Source organism: Gastrolobium bilobum, unplaced genomic scaffold (assembly GCF_033153095.1).
Source record: "Gastrolobium bilobum isolate Gb01-03AN ecotype WA unplaced genomic scaffold, APGP_CSIRO_Gbil_v1 utg22134, whole genome shotgun sequence".
Lineage (NCBI taxonomy): Eukaryota > Viridiplantae > Streptophyta > Magnoliopsida > Fabales > Fabaceae > Gastrolobium > Gastrolobium bilobum.
The window spans coordinates 71701-90434 of record NW_026899656.1 but is presented as its reverse complement, the minus strand read 5'-3'; the positions used below and the strand labels follow the sequence as shown (position 1 = coordinate 90434).

General features: G+C 37.4%; 2 protein-coding genes across 2 annotated transcripts; both read left to right on the top strand.

Annotated features, from left to right (window-relative positions):
* The first annotated feature begins 12120 nt into the window (after positions 1–12120).
* On the top strand, positions 12121–15387 carry LOC133292319 (interactor of constitutive active ROPs 2, chloroplastic-like). The gene is made up of 3 exons (XM_061490720.1): positions 12121–12152; positions 13238–13421; positions 13677–15387. Exons 1-3 carry the CDS (start codon positions 12133–12135, stop codon positions 15348–15350), a joined length of 1878 nt encoding a protein of 625 aa, XP_061346704.1. The 5' UTR covers positions 12121–12132; the 3' UTR covers positions 15351–15387.
* A 1381-nt stretch (positions 15388–16768) lies between these two features.
* On the top strand, positions 16769–18334 carry LOC133292317 (small ribosomal subunit protein uS12). The gene is made up of 4 exons (XM_061490718.1): positions 16769–16895; positions 17535–17690; positions 17789–17915; positions 18053–18334. The coding sequence occupies exons 1-4, from the start codon at positions 16891–16893 to the stop codon at positions 18191–18193; spliced, it is 429 nt and encodes a 142-aa protein (XP_061346702.1). The 5' UTR covers positions 16769–16890; the 3' UTR covers positions 18194–18334.
* Positions 18335–18734: the final 400 nt, after the last annotated feature.

The following is an 18734-nucleotide window of genomic DNA, read 5'->3' as shown; positions in this document are numbered from 1 at the left end:
ACAAGAACCAAAGACGGAGAAGTCATCCATAAATACCTCTAAAAATCGCTCTACCATGTCAGAAAAAATAGAGAGCATACACCTTTGGAAGGTGGCAGGTGCATTACAGAGACCGAATGGCATTCGTCGGTAAGCGAAGACTCCAAATGGGCAAGTGAAGGCTGTCTTCTCCTGGTCTTCAGGGGCTACTGGAATTTGATTGTAGCCTGAATAACCATCTAAAAAGCAGTAATAGGCATGGCCCGCAAGTCTTTCCAGCATCTGATCAACAAAGGGTAGTGGAAAATGATCTTTCCTGGTAGCCGTGTTCAACCTTCTGTAATCAACACACATTCTCCAACCTGTGATAGTTCTAGTTGGGAATGACTCATTGTTTGCATTTTTGACAACGGTCACACCACCCTTCTTTGGAACAGTCTGAACCGGACTTACCCAAGCAGCATCAGAAATTGGGTAAATCATACCTGCGTCAAGAAGCTTCACAACTTCTTTTCTGACTACCTCCTTCATGATCGGGTTAAGCCTTCTTTGCGGTTGTCTCACAGGTTTGATGTTTTCTGCCATAAGAATTTTGTGTGTGCAAATAGAGGGACTAACACCCTTTAAATCAGAAATAGACCACCCTATGGCGGTCTTATGAGCTTTTAGAACTTCAACAAGCTCCTCTTCTTGACCAGGAGATAGTGTCGTATTGACAATTACAGGATAAGTCTCTTCATTCCCCAAGAATACATATTTCAAAGTATCAGGCAGAGTTTTCAACTCAACCTTGGGTGGCTTATCTTCTATATCATCAGCTTTTTCTTTAAGCTCTTCCACAACATCTTCTTTGCCTTCAAAAGGAACATGATCACGGGCTCTCAACTCATAATCAATCTCTTGTGGACGCATCTTCTTATGTTGCTCTTGAAACACTTCAACTTGAAAACAATCATCATTCTCAGCTGGTCTTTTCATTGCCTCAAAAACATTGTAATTGAGTTCCTCATCATGCATCCTTAATTTAATCATTCCCTGCTCAACATCAATTAGAGCACGGGCTGTAGCCAAAAAGGGCCTACCTAAAAGTAGAGGCTTATCACTTCCTTCCCCTGTATCCAACACCACAAAATCAACAGGAAAGATAAACTTGTCAACTTTGACAAGAACATCTTCAATGATCCCGTTAGGTTTCCTCACAGATCTATCAGCAAGTTGAAGAGAAACTTCTGTGGGTTTCAATTCTTCAATTCCCAGTGACTTATAAATAGAAAGAGGCATCAAGTTGATACTAGCCCCAAGATCACAAATAGCTCTGCCAATGGCAATATCATCAATAGTAATGGGAATATTAAAACTACCTGGATCACGAAGCTTAGCAGGAATCTTCTGCTGAATGAATGCACTACTTTTTGCAGTAAGTTCAACGGTTTGGCATTATTGCAGTTTATTCTTCTTCAACAGATCCTTCATGAATTTTGCATATCCAGGCATATTTGCTAAGGCTTCTGCAAAAGGAATATTGATGTGCAACTTCTTGAAGATGTCTAAGAACCTGTCATAATGCTTGTTAGTAACCTCTTTCTTGAACCTTTCTGGGTAAGGTGCTTGAGCCATTATATATTCATGGGTCAATGGGCAGTTCTTATCAAAGAAGGATGGTTTTTCCTTTTCAATGACGGCTTCTTTCTCCTTTTCTTTCACAATTACTTCAGCCTCTGGTTCAATTGCTCCTTTCTGCTTCTCCGCTTGTTCCTTGTCTTCCACACGATCAAGAATTGGATTTGCAAGCGGTGCTACAACTTTGCCACTTCTAGTGATAATAGCCATGCAATCTTCCTTTGGATTGATAACTGTATTACTAGGAAAAGTACCCGGAATTCTTTCTGAAACCTGCTTTGCAAGTTGGCCTATCTGATTCTCCAGGTTCTTTATGGAAGCACTTGTATTTTTGTTGTTGGCTCTTTGCTCCTCCATGAAAGCATTTGAATGTTGAGCCATCTGTGCCACTAGCTTTTCCAATTCAGAGGGTTCCTTTGCTTGAATTTGTGGAGGCTGCTGGTAGTTATTAGATTTGTAATCCATGCCAGCTCCTTGAGTTCTTCGCTGAAAATTTCCACCACCACCTCCAGCACCATAATTATTGTTCCTTGGAAAGTTTGACGGCTGAGGCCGTTGGTCATACCATATTCCATTCACCTGTACTTGTTGAGGTGAATCATCTGATAACGAATTAGAGCATTCGTTGGATTTGTGAGCTTCCTGAGGAGTTGATTGAACATGAGACACTTGGAATTTTTGAAATCGCTGCTCCAAACTGTCAAACTTACTATCAATCTTTTTGGATAACAGTTCAGCGAGCAAAGTGTCATTGTTTTCTTGTTTTATCACTCCTCTTTTTACTGAGGCTGGAACACTCTCATTTTCATCTCTTGCCAACTTCTTTATCAGATTGAGGGCTTGCTCTGAGGTACTCTGCCGAATAGAACCTCCAGCTGCACCATTAATCACCAACCTTGTTTCAGGAGAAATGCCATTAAAGAAAATTGCTACCTTTCTGTCATTGTCTCCCTCCCATTGTGGACACTTCCGGATAAGTTCTTGGAACCTATTCCAAGTTGCACACAATGATTCTCCTTCAAATTGACGGAAATTCGTGATTGCATTCACGAGCTGATTATATTTCTCCATAGAAAAGAAATGGGCAAAGAATTTGTTTGACAAATCTTCCCATGTTGAGATACTATTTGCTGGTTGCCTTTCTATCCATTTGAGAGCACTTCCCTTAACAGCAAAAGGAAATAGTCGGAGCCTGATAGCATCAGCTGGCACACCATTGTGCTTCGTAGTGTCACAAATCATCAGAAATCGATCTATGAACTCATGAGGGTCTTCCTCGTCAGCACCAGAATATTGAGCTCTTGCCACCAAAGAAATCAATGATGGTTTCAACTCAAAATTGTTTGCTTCCACCGTCGGCCTGACTATGCTTGAGTTTGGCCTATTGAACACTGGTGTCAGAATACTTTCCAACAATCTTGGGGGTGGATTGTGGCCTATGCCACCATCATCGTTGTTGTCTCCTTCCATCTCTTGTTTTGGTTGTGCAGGTACGCTTTTCAAATCTTCCCAAATTATCTGCCTAGCCGCCTTCCTCAGTCTCCTCTCGGTCCTTGAAATTTCAGGATCAAGCAAAAAGTCTTTAGATGGAAGTCTACCTCGCATAAAACTCAGAAAATTTTGTTAATAGCACCTGTAAAATGCAAACAAGAATAATAAAATAAAATAAAATTCAATCTCAAAGATCAAAGATTATTTATAATATTGAAATTTTCAATCCCCGGCAACGGCGCCAAAAACTTGATGCTATCCGGCAAGTATACCGTTTCGCATAAGTAGTAAAGTAGTAAGAAAGATCGTCTCCTCAGGGATTGAAAACCAAGTACTAAAATAATCAGTCACTTTAAGTTGAAAAGCTTGATCTCTTGTTAGGAAAATTAAATTGAATCTTAGTAACCATAAAAGTAAAGACTTATTTTTGAGTTTTTGTATTTTCAAGAATGAAAAGAAGAATAATAATGGAGTTGGTTTTGAAAATATGAGAAAGAATTGCAGTTAGGGAACACTCTCCCTATGATCCCCACTTATTACTTTGGATTGATACAAAATACTTATTTATATAATTTCTCAGATAATTATGATCTCAATATATTAATAATTAAATCCCAATCCCTTGGTAACTTAACCCTTTAACCTCACTTAGAATCCTAATCCCTTAGTAACCCCTCATGAGAATTAAGCAATGAACACAATAATTCCAACATCTGCAATTAAATATACATCTATCCCTAGTATGCATACCAATAGTTATCTTATCTCCTTTCAAGATCAGAAACCCCAATATCCCTATTTAAGGTTCTAACCCTCAAACTATTTTCAACTATCAAATTGATCAGGTTTAATAAAGAAAATATCAAATACGAACAAGGTAAGATAAAGAAATTTATATAAACGAGTAAAATAATTTAAATCAATCCGTCATAACAAGGGTTCACATAGGGTTTGTGACCCTAACTACAATAAAAGAACTTAGCCAGACATAGTCATATCCGACATAAACAAATATTCAAAAGAAAGCATAAAAACTATAATTACTAGAAAGAATGGAGAAGAATTCTTGATCTTCAGTCCTCTACTGCTTGCTCTGAGTTGTGAAATTGGTTACTTGGTTGTGCTCCCAATCTCCTTATTTATAACCACCGGCATTGAGCCCATCCAAGAGTTTGTATTTGATTTAAACTTTGTTTCCTTTTTTTCATGTAACAACCTTGGAGATTTGATTGATAAATTAGAATTTCAAATCTTGATTCAATCTTACCACAAATCATCTAATCTTATCTCTAATTTGGATAGAGATCTCATTGCTGAATCAAAAACTTGATTTTTAAATCTTTTTCTTTTCCAAAATTGCCCCGTTGCAAAACACGGGGTCTGAGAATTCGCAACTTGACGCTCTCAGCGTCAACTTCACGCTTCAAGCGTGAACGCTTCTGTCTGAAAAATTTCTTCCACGCTGCCAGCGTGAGATCCACGCTTTGAGCGTGGATTTTGATTTTGCAAAATCCTCGTTTTGCTCCAGTTTGTTTGCTTTTTCCTACAAAATTAGCATAAAATCAGTATTCAATCCTTGATTAAGATTCTGACAAATTAACAGTGATTCTTGCTCTTTTTCTTAAGATTTCATCAACATTCTTTCTCTTTTTGGCTCAGATTTCCTTATATGCTAGGCGCATATCAGCGCCCCGTGCGTGGGCGATATATTTTTAAGTGTGAATCAGCCAAAATAAGGCCCAATGGAAGTGCAAGTGAAAAGAGGTTTTCCCAAAACCTAATAAAAGGATCTGAAACATAAGAAGAAGGACTTTTTGGGGGAGAATCGAGAGGAGAAAAACAACAAAGAGAGCAGAGATTCCTTGGAGCTTCTCGGAGATTCAAGGATTCGATCGATCAAGACAGAAGATTTTCATCTTCCCTTTCTCTTCTAGGTTTAAATGCTACTTTATTTTATTGTTATTTTGTCAGACATGAACATGTCTGGCTAGTTTTATCATTGTGGTAAGGGTCACAACCCTTGATGTGAACCCCTTGTACCTTGGTTGAATTTTATGTTTATCTGTTTTAATTGCATTTATCTTTTCTTGTTCTTCATTCTATAATTCTATTGGAACTGATCAATCTAGTAGGATTGCGAAGGTTAGGGTTTACAATAGGGATGTTGGAATTCTAATTCCTGACAAAGAATAAGATAACTGTTTATGTACGCACTAGGGATAGGCTATATGAACCGCGAACGTTAAAGATTCATTGATTTTAAGGGTTAACTCGAAAAGGGATTTCTAAGGGATTAAGATTCTAATAGAGTTGACAAGGTTAAGATCACTAAGGGATTAGGGTTTAACTAATCATATAAAAGATGATGAATTGTTCGATCAATTGAATAGGTAAATGTAAATGTAATCCAAGTTGCAAGGTGGAGATCAGAAAGGTGTTTGTTTCTCTTACCGCAATATTTTCTCAAATATTTTCTCAATCCTTAATCTTTTGTTCTTGCATTCTGAAAACACTTTTGGAATCATTTACATTTTTACTTTAATTATTTTAGTTTGTTTCATGAACTACAATTATTCTCAACCTATTTTGATTAATCCAACAAGAGAGGAATAGTTATAACAACTTAGGTGCCTCAATCCTCGTGGAGACGATACTCTACTCACTCTTTATTACTTGGTACGATCGGTTCACTTGCCGATTTTACGCATCAAGTTTTTGGCGCCGTTGCCGGGGATTGACTACGCCAAGTTATTTATAACTTTTGATTTTCTTGCTTGGATCTTTGTGTTACTAATCTGTTTGCTTTAGTTTATGCGTGGTACAGTTGATCCTGCAACTTTGGTTTACGATCCAGAGATAGAAAGGACTGCAAAGAGGATAAGACAACATACCAAGCAAAAGACGCAAGCAGAGGCTTATACTTCACATTCTGAAGGAGAAAATTCTACTCCACACTTTGAAGTAGAAACAGAGATGGCAGAAGAAAATCCACCAGCAGCTGAGCTGATGGAATCAGTTTTGGCTCCTCAATTCACAAGGCCAAACTCGAGTATTGTCAAACCACCGATTGCTGCTAATAATTATGACATCCAGCCAGCACTCATCACATTGGTGGAGAAAACTCAGTTTGGTGGAGAGGACTATGAAGATCCTCACGACTTCATAGACAGATTTTTAAGGATCTGTGATACAACTAAACACAACGGAGTGTCAGACGATGCGATCAGACTCCGATTGTTCCCGTTTGCATTGACCGGGAGAGCTCTTAAATGGTTGGATCGACAAGCTCCCAACAGCATCAGAACATGGGAGGATTTGGCAGCTAAATTTTTTGCTGAGCACTTTTCCATGGAAAAGTACAATAAGTTGGTGAATGAAATCACCAATTTTACCCAACAACCAGGAGAGACTTTATGTGCAGCCTGGACTCGATACCAGGAGTTGATCAGAAAGTGTCCACAATATGACTTGCCAGATACAAAGAAGGTCAGAGTCTTCTATAATGGGATGACGCCAGAATGCAGAATGATTGTCAATGGTGCAGCTGGTGGCACCATAGGAAAGAAGACAGCAGATGAGACCTTAAAGCTGCTGGATTTGATGGCAAGGAATGAGAATGCGTCTATGGCAGCAGCATTCCCATCTGTTCAGCCCAAGAAAGGAATTTTACAATTGGGGAATAATGATGCATCACTGGCTGAGCAAAAAGTGATTTCACAGCAATTGGCCAGTTTGAATGCCAAGCTGGACAAGATGCAGCTCTCAACATCCAAGGTTGATATATTTAACTGTGAGTATTGCAAGGAGCCGCATGATACTAATGAGTGCCCTACACTCAATAGAGCTGAACCATTCCAGGTCAATGGAATTTGGTATGATCCAAGGCCTCCACAGAATATTCAAGGTTACCAAAGGAATCAGAATGGCGGCCAAGGAAATAACTTTCAAAGGAAGAATCAAGGGAGCGGCTTGGATTATAAATCCAACAACTATCTGTAACCTCCTCCTCTGCCACAAAAAGAGCCATCTGAATTGGAGAAAGCGATGATACAACTTTCCAAAACCACTAATGATCACATAAATGAGACAAGAGCCTACCACAAGAACCAAGACGCTTCAATTAGAAACTTGGAAACTCAAATTGGCCAACTTTCAAGACAACTAGCTGAGAGGAGTCAAGAAAAGAGCGTTGCAGTGTCAAAGGAGCAATGCAATGCCATCACTACAAGGAATGAGGAGCTAGAAAAAGAGAAAGTTGAAGTTTCTACAAGAAAGGATGAACAAGCTCAAAAGGATGAAGAAGAAGCAAAGGAACAACCTCCTGCAGTTCAAAAGAAGCAATGAGATTTCTCACGTTTTGAGAAACTCCCATATCCAATGAGGCCAAAGCAAAATGAGCAAAGGAAGCAATTGTCTAAATTTTTAGATATTTTTAAGAAATTGCAGATTAATATTCCTTTTGCAGACACTCTGGAGCAAATGCCCTCATATGCCAAATTCTTGAAGAAAACATTATCTAAGAAGAGGAAGCTCACAGAGGATGAACCTGTCACATTAACAGAGGAGTGCAGTGTAATCCTACAGAAAAACATGCCTCCAAAGTTGAAGGATCCAGGAAGCTTCAGTATTCCATGCATCATTGGCAAGACAACTATAGAGAGAGTCTTATGTGATCTTGGTGCCAGCGTTAATGTGATGCCATTAACCCTGATGAAGAAGCTGGGGATTGATGAAGTCAAGCCAACTAGGATGAATGTTCAACTGGCCGACCGCTCAACAAAGCAAGCACATGGTATTGTGGAATATGTGCTAGTCAAGGTAGACAAATTTCTAATTCCTGCTGATTTTGTTATCCTTGACATTGATGAAGATGCCAGTGTGCCTATGATCTTCGGGAGGCCATTCTTAGCAACCTCAGGAGCATTAATCGATGTACCTAAGGGTGAGTTGATAATGCGCGTGGATGGAGAGCAAGCAATATTCAAAGTACTTATAAATGAAGCTCCTCCATTGCCTGCTCCTCAACCTAAGAATCAAGTCAATTACACTGCGGAGAAAAAGGTTGAGGAAAGGAATAAGAAGGAAATTCATCAGTGGCATGAAGGAAGCAAGCCAAAGGTTAAGATCGAAAAGCCCAAGGGTAAGGAAAAGCATGTGAGGACTAAGTTTAAAGTTTATGAGAACCCTCATCCTTATCCACATGCATATGAGTATAACCATGGCGGGACACAAATTCTGAGCAAGGGTATAGTGTCATCACTGAGCCCGAGTTACCAGCCACCATGATCACAAGGGGTACGTCAGGCTCGTGACGTTAAACAAGCGCTACTTGGGAGGCAACCCAATGAGTTTTTATTATTATTATTTATTTTTTATTTCCTTCCCCTTATCTGTCTTTAATTTTTATTTTGATGTTTTATTTTCGTTGTCTTTGTTTGACCATCTAGGTTTATGTTAGGGTAATTTGAACCTCTTTGGTATTTTGAGTTATAATTCTCCAGTACATTGGTTATGTTATTTTCTGCCTGATATTTCACATGTGTGATGTTTATACTTGTGCAGCAGTATTTTCTCCGACTACTTTAGTTATTGCTGAGGATAACAATATTCTAAATCCGGGAATTGGGGCCGCATACACGGCAATCGAGGTATCACACACAGAAAAAGGTTCAGCGGATTCATAGCTACTTCAGGGGAGTTATTTTAACCTTTCTAGTTATTTTCATTTTTATTTTTTCATTTTGGTAGAAATTTTGTGTTTTTAGTTTCATTTCCTGCTATGTGAAAGCACAGTCCTAATTTAGATGTGCTACTCAGTCAAATCCTTGGTTGAATATGAGGAAGCATTGCATGATATGCAAGATTGTCATGACATTGCATAGAGCATGAATAGAGATTATGATTGCTCGTTTGTTTGATTTCTATGATAATGATGCTTGAAATGAAATTAAGAAGAGTCTAGTTTGATACCACAGCTTGTGAGGTTTGTGCCTATACAGTTAATTTTTTTTTTGAGAGTCCTCACTGCAGTGGTACTCTAGAACTTGATTTAATTCTCTCCAATGCATGTGTTGATTGAAGTGATAGAGGCATTTTGTTCTATTAAGCTTATGGCCAAATAGCTACCTGAGAAATCATCCATTGTTCTATTAAGCCTGAGACCAATTTTTTTTAATTACCTTATTAAACTGTTTAGACCACTTCCATCAGAACTTACCTTGATTGAGATTGAAATGTCAATAATCAGAACGCTACCATCGCCATCATCAAGCCTGCCACTACCATAACGTCACCGCTACCATCACCACCACTGTCACCAACCACCACTATCATTGCTGTAGCCACCACCGACACCGCTGTCGCCACCTCCACCATCGTCACAACCACTACTGTCACCTACCACCACCGTCGCTGCCACTGCCACCACTACCACCACCTCCATGAAGCCATCACAACCACCACCACCATTTCACCGCTACCATTGTCTCCGGCACCAACCACGTATGCCACCAACCACCATTGTCGTAGCCACTGCCGTTACTCCACCACCACCATCCCCACAATTATCGTCGCCACAATTACCACCGCCATCACCGCAACCACTGCTGTCACAACCACCACCACTATCATCATCACGTCACTGCCACCACCATCGCCGTACTGCCGTCGCCGTCGCCGCCACCACCACCATGCCACCCCCGCCGCTACCACTACCACAACCACACCATATGGATGGAAAAGTGATGATTCAATTATTTTTTATATTTAATAGGAATTATTTTTTATTATATTATTTGTTGTGTTATCAAACGCAATTCTCATTCTCGGAATAAAAATAGAACATGTTATCAAACACAATTTTTTTCTCATAAACTGTTCAAAGGAACAGAAATAGAAAAGAATTGTTTCTTTTCAGAAATAGTGCTAGGGAATAGAATGATTGTCATGCACATCATAATTGTTTACTTATTTATATAAAAGAAATTTAAAGGTAGATGATAAAATTATATATTATATATATAAAATATGTGAAACTTATTTTTTCTCTTTATTTTTTTTCTCTTATAATCTCATATACAATACACACATTTTTATAGGCGTGAGATATAATTTTATGTTATTGAAAAAAATAAATATAATATGAGAAATAGTAAACAATGATGAACTTGAACTATACAAAATGAGCTGAATTTACTATGATACCACCAAGTCGTCCAAAAAGAAAAGATGTTTCCTGTAAAACATTAATAATAAAACAATGACGAAGACGAAGAACTTGCCGGTTAGTATCGAAGTTTGGTCGGAACTTTGGGAGTTGAGAGTGGAGAGAGATAAGATACGTTACTTTAATTACTTGGGACTTGGACACTTGCCAAGTTGCCAATAAACATTGTTTGTTGTGGGTGTGTGGGTCCCATCAAAACTGATGATTGAGGAAGCGCGTGGATGCCAAAGAGCGTGTCATTAATGATGCTTCGGTTTGAAACGTACTTTTGTTGTTGGCTGCTTGCTACTCCCTCCCCCTCTCTCCCTCCAGTGACACAGAAGATACAGTGACAGATACAGTGTGACCCAAACAAAAACTCGGGAACTGAGCACACCTTACTTACTTTCCAATGCCAACAATCTACTCTTAACCCTTATCTTCACAATACTAGGGTTTGCCTCTCTTCAAAGTTCATACTCATACATTGGCACTCAACACTCAACAGGTGTGTGTGCTCATCAACTCTTGCAATTTCACTTTGGTTCTTCATTTCCTTTTTTTTTTCCTTTTCCTTTTTCTTTTTTCCATTCCCCAGTGTGCCATGATTTTTGCAAACAAAACTTGATTTCACTCCAAGTTCCTGTTTTTAGTACATTTTGGTTTGTGGGTTGGTTTGTTTTTTTATTTTTATTTTCTTCTCATTGTGATGCTTCCCTAACTTTCTCCAGAAGAGCACGTCGTTTCAACTTTTTCGTTTATTTTTTTTTGTTAGCCAAGCTTGTGTTTTGGAGAAGGACCCTTTCTCCGGATGTAAAATCTGGCATTGGTTTTTGCTATTTATTTAAGACACCAAATTTGAGTTTAATTTTTGTTTTTAAGTGTTTTGATGTTTAAAGATTCTCTAGGCAACACAACATGTAGACTTTTTATTTTTCTCCTCTTAGAAGTGGAGTGGTTTGTTTTTACTGAGGCAGGAGCAGGATCTCTGCTCGTTCTGTCTCTCTGTTTTTGTTGTTTTTTTGTTACTATTCCTTCAGATTTTAGTTATTTGGTTCCAGACTGCATGCAGATCTGGGTTTCTGTCGGCCACAAACTCTTGTGCAGTTATGGAACGCTTGAAATTTGCATCTTTTCCTCCATTTTCCAAACTTTAGTTTCACATAATTCAAAAGAAAAAAAGAGGCAGAAAATCTGTTCCTACTTTTGTTAGCTTCACCTATAATCTTCCATTTTGAAAAGCTTGGCGAGGAATCTGAAAATTTACTATTAGCAACATGGCTTCTGGGTTACGTTGCAGAAAAAAGAAGAAAAAAGCATCTCTTTCTGAAATGCTGAAACATGGAAGAGCTTTAAAACTTTGGTTGTCTGTGGTGTGTGCCTAATCATTTCTAGTTATTCAAGATGAATTTACGAAATTGCATTTTAGTGCAGCATTCAGTGGCACGCCAACGAACATTGGAGTAAAAGGGAGGAAAGGTCAAAATGAAAATTGGAAAAGTATAAGATGTTTTCTTTAGTTGATTATAGTTATTTAAAATTTTTTGTCCAAGGTTCTATTTATTTATTTATTTGTGTTTTGGATTTAGTAGGTGGTAGTGGAGTTAGTTTACTTGGAGTTTCTTTGAAGGGATTATATGCTGTTTGTTTGTTAGGTTCTTTTGTTGAATGCTGATCCGAGGTTGTCATCAGCTGTGAACTATGACTTTTTCTCGTGCTATAAATCAAATTCCTTTTCGTCTTTATTTCTTACTCAGATTCCTATTGCAGGAATAGTGGGTCAGGGGCTTTAAACTAGAGGTGGTCTTTTACCTTTTTATCACTTGAGAGATTAAAATATGCAGACACCAAAAGCAAGGTAAGATTGTAATTATTGAACACTTTTCCTGTATTTCATTTTTCTGCCATTTTATGTTTTGGTTTCAACATATGATAATTTCTGTGGTCTAAATGAGGGATTAATAATGACTCTTTTTTATCTATTATATTTGGATGTATAAATCAGGGATTGTTCGTTTCCAAAATTAAAAAAAAGGTGAAAAATGAAAAACTAATAATGGACGCATTTTTTAAATGTAGTTGATTAGTAAACTTTGAGTCTATCACTTTGCGTATGTTTGTTAATCGAAATTTGTAAAGGGATTTTTCTCTGTGGTTTGGTGAGAAAAAATAATTTTTTAAAATTAACTTCTCCCAGTTCTTATTGTGCTTGAAGCAATCTTTTATGCCTCTTTACTTCGTTGCCAGAAGTATGATTAAGTGGGCTAAAGTTTTAGTTTCACTCGAGTTGGAAAATGTAACGTTGTCATTTGGCTTGGATGATATCACGAACTTCTAGTTTTCATTTTAAGATGTCTTTACATTGAAAGTGTCAGTAGAAGATAAATTTGAAAAGGTCCTTTCTCTCTCCCTCTCCCTCGCTATAAATATATTGTTCCTGTCATGTAGTAATTCTCACTAGCTCATGATCATAAAGTCTTTTGGTCTCAAAACCTTTTGTCTACATTTTAGTTGTGTAGATTTCTAGACACTGGAACTCAACTTCTTTTCGTATTTTTATGTGTTTATTGTAGTATTTTGGTATTCATACGATGAAAATAGCTAAACCAGAACTTGTTACTGGCCTATCCTTGAAAAAGCAACACATGTATTTAAATGGTGGTTTTTGAAAGTAGTGTTGCATTTCTTCCACCAATTGATTGATTCTCCTCACTTAACCACTTCAGTGTGCTATCCCAAGATGGTTTTTGATCTTCCACCAATCAGAACTTTGTGGCCGAAAATAATGTTGGTGGTGTTTGAAAATAATGTTGCATATCTTCCACCAATTAGTTGATTCTCCTCACTTGACCACTTCAGTGTGCTATCTCGAGATGGTTTTTGATCCCCAGTCTATTATATTTGTTTATGCATACTAATTGGCTTATGGCTGCCTGTAAGCAGAGTTGGTACTTCAGAAGTTCCCCAAAGGAAATCTCCTGTAACCCCTCGGACTGCTCGCCAGTTGAAGACACCAAACTCTGATTCTGACTCGGTTTTGTCCTCTCCAAACCCTGCAAGAAAGACTCCAAAAGATAGGAGCCCAAAGGTCATTGAACGCAGGTCATCACAAAGTCCTATATCTGAGGTATTTGATGTTAGCTCATAGCTAGATTTGAATTACCTCACTTTGATTAGATTTGCCTGATAGTACTATCTTGGCTATGGCAATCTCTTTAATGATAGATATATACTTATTGTCTTATGGTTCTTGGATACATTTATTCAAGTCCTTCATTAATCTATTATCTATATGTATATATAAAGTCCGAAATATTTATATTGTTGATAGTTTTTAATTTTATTCCTCACTCTTTAACCTCCTTTTATTATCTTGCTCTAGAAGAAGCGATCTACGAAGGTTCAGGAATTAGAATCTCAGATTGCTCAGCTTCAAGAAGATCTGAAGAGTGCTCGGGATCAACATAACTCATCTGACTCATTGGAGAGAAAAGCTCAACAGGAGGCTGAAGAGACAAAGAAGCAGCTTTTAGCCTTGTCAAAAGAGCTGGAGGAATCCCAACAACAGCTTTTGGACCTCACTGCTTCTGAAGATGCACGACTTCAAGAACTCCGTAAAATTTCTCAGGATCGAGATCGAGTGTGGCAATCTGAACTAGAGGCTGTCCAGAAGCAGCATTCAATGGATTCAGCTGCTTTGGTATCTGCCATGAATGAAATACTGAAATTGAAAATTCAACTTGAAAGAAGAGTATGTGAGTCTGAAGCTGCTCAGACTAACAACGCAGAGTCAGCTGATGCTGAGATTCAGGACTTGAGGATGGAGCTTGATGAAACTCTCTCTATGGTGGAAAGGCTAAAGAATGAGGTAAGCAATTGCAGAGAATCTGAATCCAGGGCCTTGGAAGTAGTTGGTAAAATGCAAATGCAATTGGAAACAGCAAATGAGACTGTGGAAACACTCCGGTCAGATGGTATGAAAGCAATGGAAGCTTACAAATCCTTAGCTTCAGAAATGGAGCAATCAAGAAATCAAGCAAAATCATTGGAGGAACTTGTGAGCAAACTTCAGGCTGATTTGCTTAGCGGCGCTAACATGAATACATTAGGTCCAAATAATGAAAAAGGACTTTCTCAGGAAAATGGAGAAAATGAGGAGATAAACCAGCTCAAAGCTGAGCTTATCTCTACCAAATCTGAAGTTGTGCAGTTGAAGTCTGCATTGGATATTGCTGAGATAAGATACCAAGAAGAGTATATCCAAAGCACATTGCAGATTAGAAGTGCTTATGAACTACTGGAACGTACAAAATCAGAATCTGGTCAGAGAGAGGTTGAATTGTATGAGGAACTGAGAAAAGCTAAAGCTGATACTGAAGAGCTAAGGGCAAGCCTGATGGACAAGGAATCTCAGCTGTTGAGTATGTCAGAGGAGAATGAGGGGCTTAATTCCAAGATCAAGGAAAACCAATCTACTGAAAGGCAATCTGAACTTGTGATGGAGCTCAAAAAATTGGATGCTGATATTGAAGAGTTGAGGTCTAAATTATTATGTAAAGAGACTGAGCTGCAAAATATATCTGCAGAAAACAGTATGCTCAAGATGGAAATAAAGGAGGAGTTGGAGAAGAATAAAAACACTGATGATGCTGTTGCTTCAGCGGAAGGAGCAAGAGCTGCAGAGCAAGAGGCTTTGAAGAAACTTGGTTACATAACAGAAGAAGCTGATAAGAGTAACAGAAGAGTGGCTCGGGTGATTGAGCAATTAGATGCTGCTCAGGCCGCAAATTCAGAGTTAGAAGCTGAATTAAGGAGATTGAAAGTTCAGTCAGATCAGTGGAGAAAGGCAGCTGAAGCAGCTGCATCTATGATTTCTGCTGGAAACAATGGGAAATTTGTAGAGAGAAACGGTTCACTTGATAGCAGCTTCAATTCTATTACTGGCAAGATGATGAATTCTCCTTATTTAGAAGACACAGATGATGACTCACCAAAAAAGAAAAATACAAACATGTTGAAGAAGATTGGAGTGTTATGGAAAAAGAATCATCGATAAGTACATGTGGCCCAGGTATTCAATCAATGCATAAACCTGTTAGTCAAAACGGATTTACTTATTTGTTCTTTAATTGTATTTTTTGTTGTTGTTATTGTCAGGTATTATATGGTTTTAGCTTACATGAGTCATGATGACCATTTAAGCAGTTCCTTGGGGAAATCTGCGAAGTATTGTAACATCCGAACCTGGCTTATTATTAATGGCGCGGAGAATGTTAACTGCTTAGGTGTTTACAGACACTAGTGTATTTTGTTGTTTCAATGAGTCAAGTATGTTTTCATGTCATGACATCCTTAGTAAGTAGAAAGATTATGGATGACAAAGGGCAATGAGACCTAATGATATGTGATGGTCCTATATCTTTTGTCATGTGTTAACCGTTAACGGATGTTATATGACTTTTGTCATTTGATGGTCCTATTATCTTTTTTGTTTTCATATTTTGGTAATGCTCGACAGATTACATAATTGATTAATGGTTGGACCGAGGAATTTGGAAATAAATGCAAGGGATGGTTAATTTGAGTAAATCTTTACTTGATAATTTTTAAAATGAATTTAAGAAAATGAGAGATTATCATGTAGTTTTTTTTAACCTTCTTTTATTTTTATTTTTTTAAATATTTTATAACCCTTTCAAAGAATGTAATTTTTTTTTTTTTTGAGAAAGTATTTTTATTTAAGAACTTTTTAAAATAAAGATATATAAATCAATCAAATGTTATTCATTTTTGTAGATATTTTGTCTATCAAGTTTTTAATACAAGAACATTACTCACAGTACATAGGTGGATATTCCAGGAATTCTATTGGTATATCACGCCCACGGAAAGGGAAAAAGAAAATGAAAAATGAAACAAAGTGTTTTTTTTAATACATAAAGTGTGTTTTATCTCTGAGTTCAGAAAAGATAAAAAAAATTAAACATCCTTTTAAGCTGAAGTTGTTATTGTATGATCTCTACTCATTTTTTTATTTTAAATGACTGTTAATTATGATTGAACAAAAGGATTTAAAAAGTCATTCAATATTTTTATTTCTATAAAAATATATTTATACTTGATTAATTTTTTATTAATATTCTATCACTTCATTTAGTGAAAGTATAAAAAATAAAAACAAGAAATATTAATTATTTATTTTTTTAAATTATAAATAATTTAAAACAAACTCAAAAGCGATTTTTTTGTTTGTTTGTTTGGTTTGATTGTCGTTAGGATCCCCAACAAACTAAAAATCTATGAAGAGATGTAGCACCAATATGATCTATAACCTATTATTTCAATGGGTCATAGTAATGTGAGAAATACAAAGGTGCAATGGGCTTCTAATATGAAAGTCTAGGCCCAACTGTTTTGTTTACCCAATAGTCCAGAAAAAGAGGCATTGGCACAGTACTCGCCACTCTCCACTCTCTCTATATAAACTCGACATTCCATTTTTAGGGTTAGGGTTTTGTATTGCGCGGCTGCTCCATACACACCATCTTCTCCGATTTCGTCCTACTCTATCTGCGTAGAACTAAGCTTTCATAGCCATGGGGTAATTCAACTTTACATTTGCGGTCAATATTATTCTTCTTAATTTTCTTTGCTATTATTATTAGGATACACGTTGGGAATAGTTATGTGCAATTCGAATTTTCGATCGTTTTGTTATCTTGCGCAATTCGTAGTGTCCCTGGTCCTTTTATAGTTGCGGTTTAGCTAATATTGGATGCTTTTGCATATTTATGGTCTGTTTCTATTTCTTCCTGAGAAAATTGAACACTGAAAGATGAAGCTAGTGAATCCGGTAATTTGTTTGTTGTGATGTACGTGGTAGAGTTCTTTAATTTATTGTTCCTTTGGGTGGATTCATGTCACTATGTCAAGTCAAGTATTCTCATGGTTTCTTCTCATATGAGAAGTTTATATTTTCTAGTTTGGGACTTGTGTAGGATTGTGCTATGTGATTTGATTCTTACCTCGGCACTTCATGTGCTTTTTTGTGTTTGATTTCTTTAATGTAACGCAATTTCTTTGTTTCCATGAACAATCTTTAGTTATCCATTCTTTTGGACTTGATATTTTTTGAATTTCGTTATGTTATTCCTTTAATTTGAGGGACTACTTAACTTTTATTCTACATTAAACCATCAGAGTTCGAAAATTGAATCTTCCTAGTTTCCTGCTTCTGCAGGAAGACACGTGGAATGGGAGCTGCCCGCAAGCTGAAGTCCCACCGTAGGAGGCAACGGTGGGCAGACAAGGCATACAAGAAATCTAATCTTGGCAATGAATGGAAGAAGCCTTTTGCTGGTTCATCCCATGCAAAGGGTATTGTTCTCGAAAAGATGTAAGATTAATTTAGCTAGTTTTGTATATCTTTTACTGGCATATTTTCTTAATTGGAGCATCTGATATTAAGAAATTAGTAATGTATTCTCTGTGCAGAGGTATTGAGGCTAAGCAGCCCAACTCTGCCATTCGAAAATGTGCTAGGGTTCAACTCATCAAAAATGGGAAGAAGATTGCTGCATTTGTGCCAAATGATGGTTGCTTAAATTACATTGAAGAAAATGTAAGTTATCATGTTATTTTGCTAATTTGGTTGTGTTGTATTCTTTTTGTTATTTTGCGTATCCTCTGCATGCTGTAAAATCTGCAAATGTATTGAAATTCATTGTGTATGATATGGGCTATGGCTGATGGTTGTAGGATGAAGTCTTGATAGCTGGATTTGGACGTAAAGGTCATGCTGTTGGTGATATTCCTGGTGTCAGGTTCAAGGTCGTGAAGGTTTCTGGTGTCTCTCTCCTGGCTCTTTTTAAGGAGAAGAAAGAGAAGCCTAGGTCTTAAATTTGCGGGATGGCTACTCTCTCCCTCTTTTTATAGTTTTTCCCAAAAATTATTGTGAGTTTTGCTTCATGAGATTGAACGAGTTGTATGGACAATTTTGTATCCGTGATAGTAATTTATCTGAACATTTGATTCGTAGCATAGACTTCTTTTCCTCATTCTTTTTTTGTTTTCCTTGACATTGCTCGAAGTCCAGTCATCTTCACGCCTTAGCATTCGGTTTTGAGCAGCGCATCACTTAATTTTAGGAAGAGTCTGTTCTAATGTTAAATAGACTATTGTGGATTCATTATAAGGGTTAAAACGTACCATTTAGATCAATGTGAAATCCCAGATTCAATCATTCAAACGCAGCTAACGATTTAATATTTTGGGCTGTAATGTCTTTTTGAATGAAAAAATGGGGCTAAGAACCTAAAATAAAGATAATTAAAGTATAGCCATTAGAGTGTCGAGCAATCGGACCAAAATCTCCAGATGCTTCAAAGGTTGGAGGTTGACCCCTGTTGGCTGAACACGGTGAAGGAGCTTCAATCTTGTA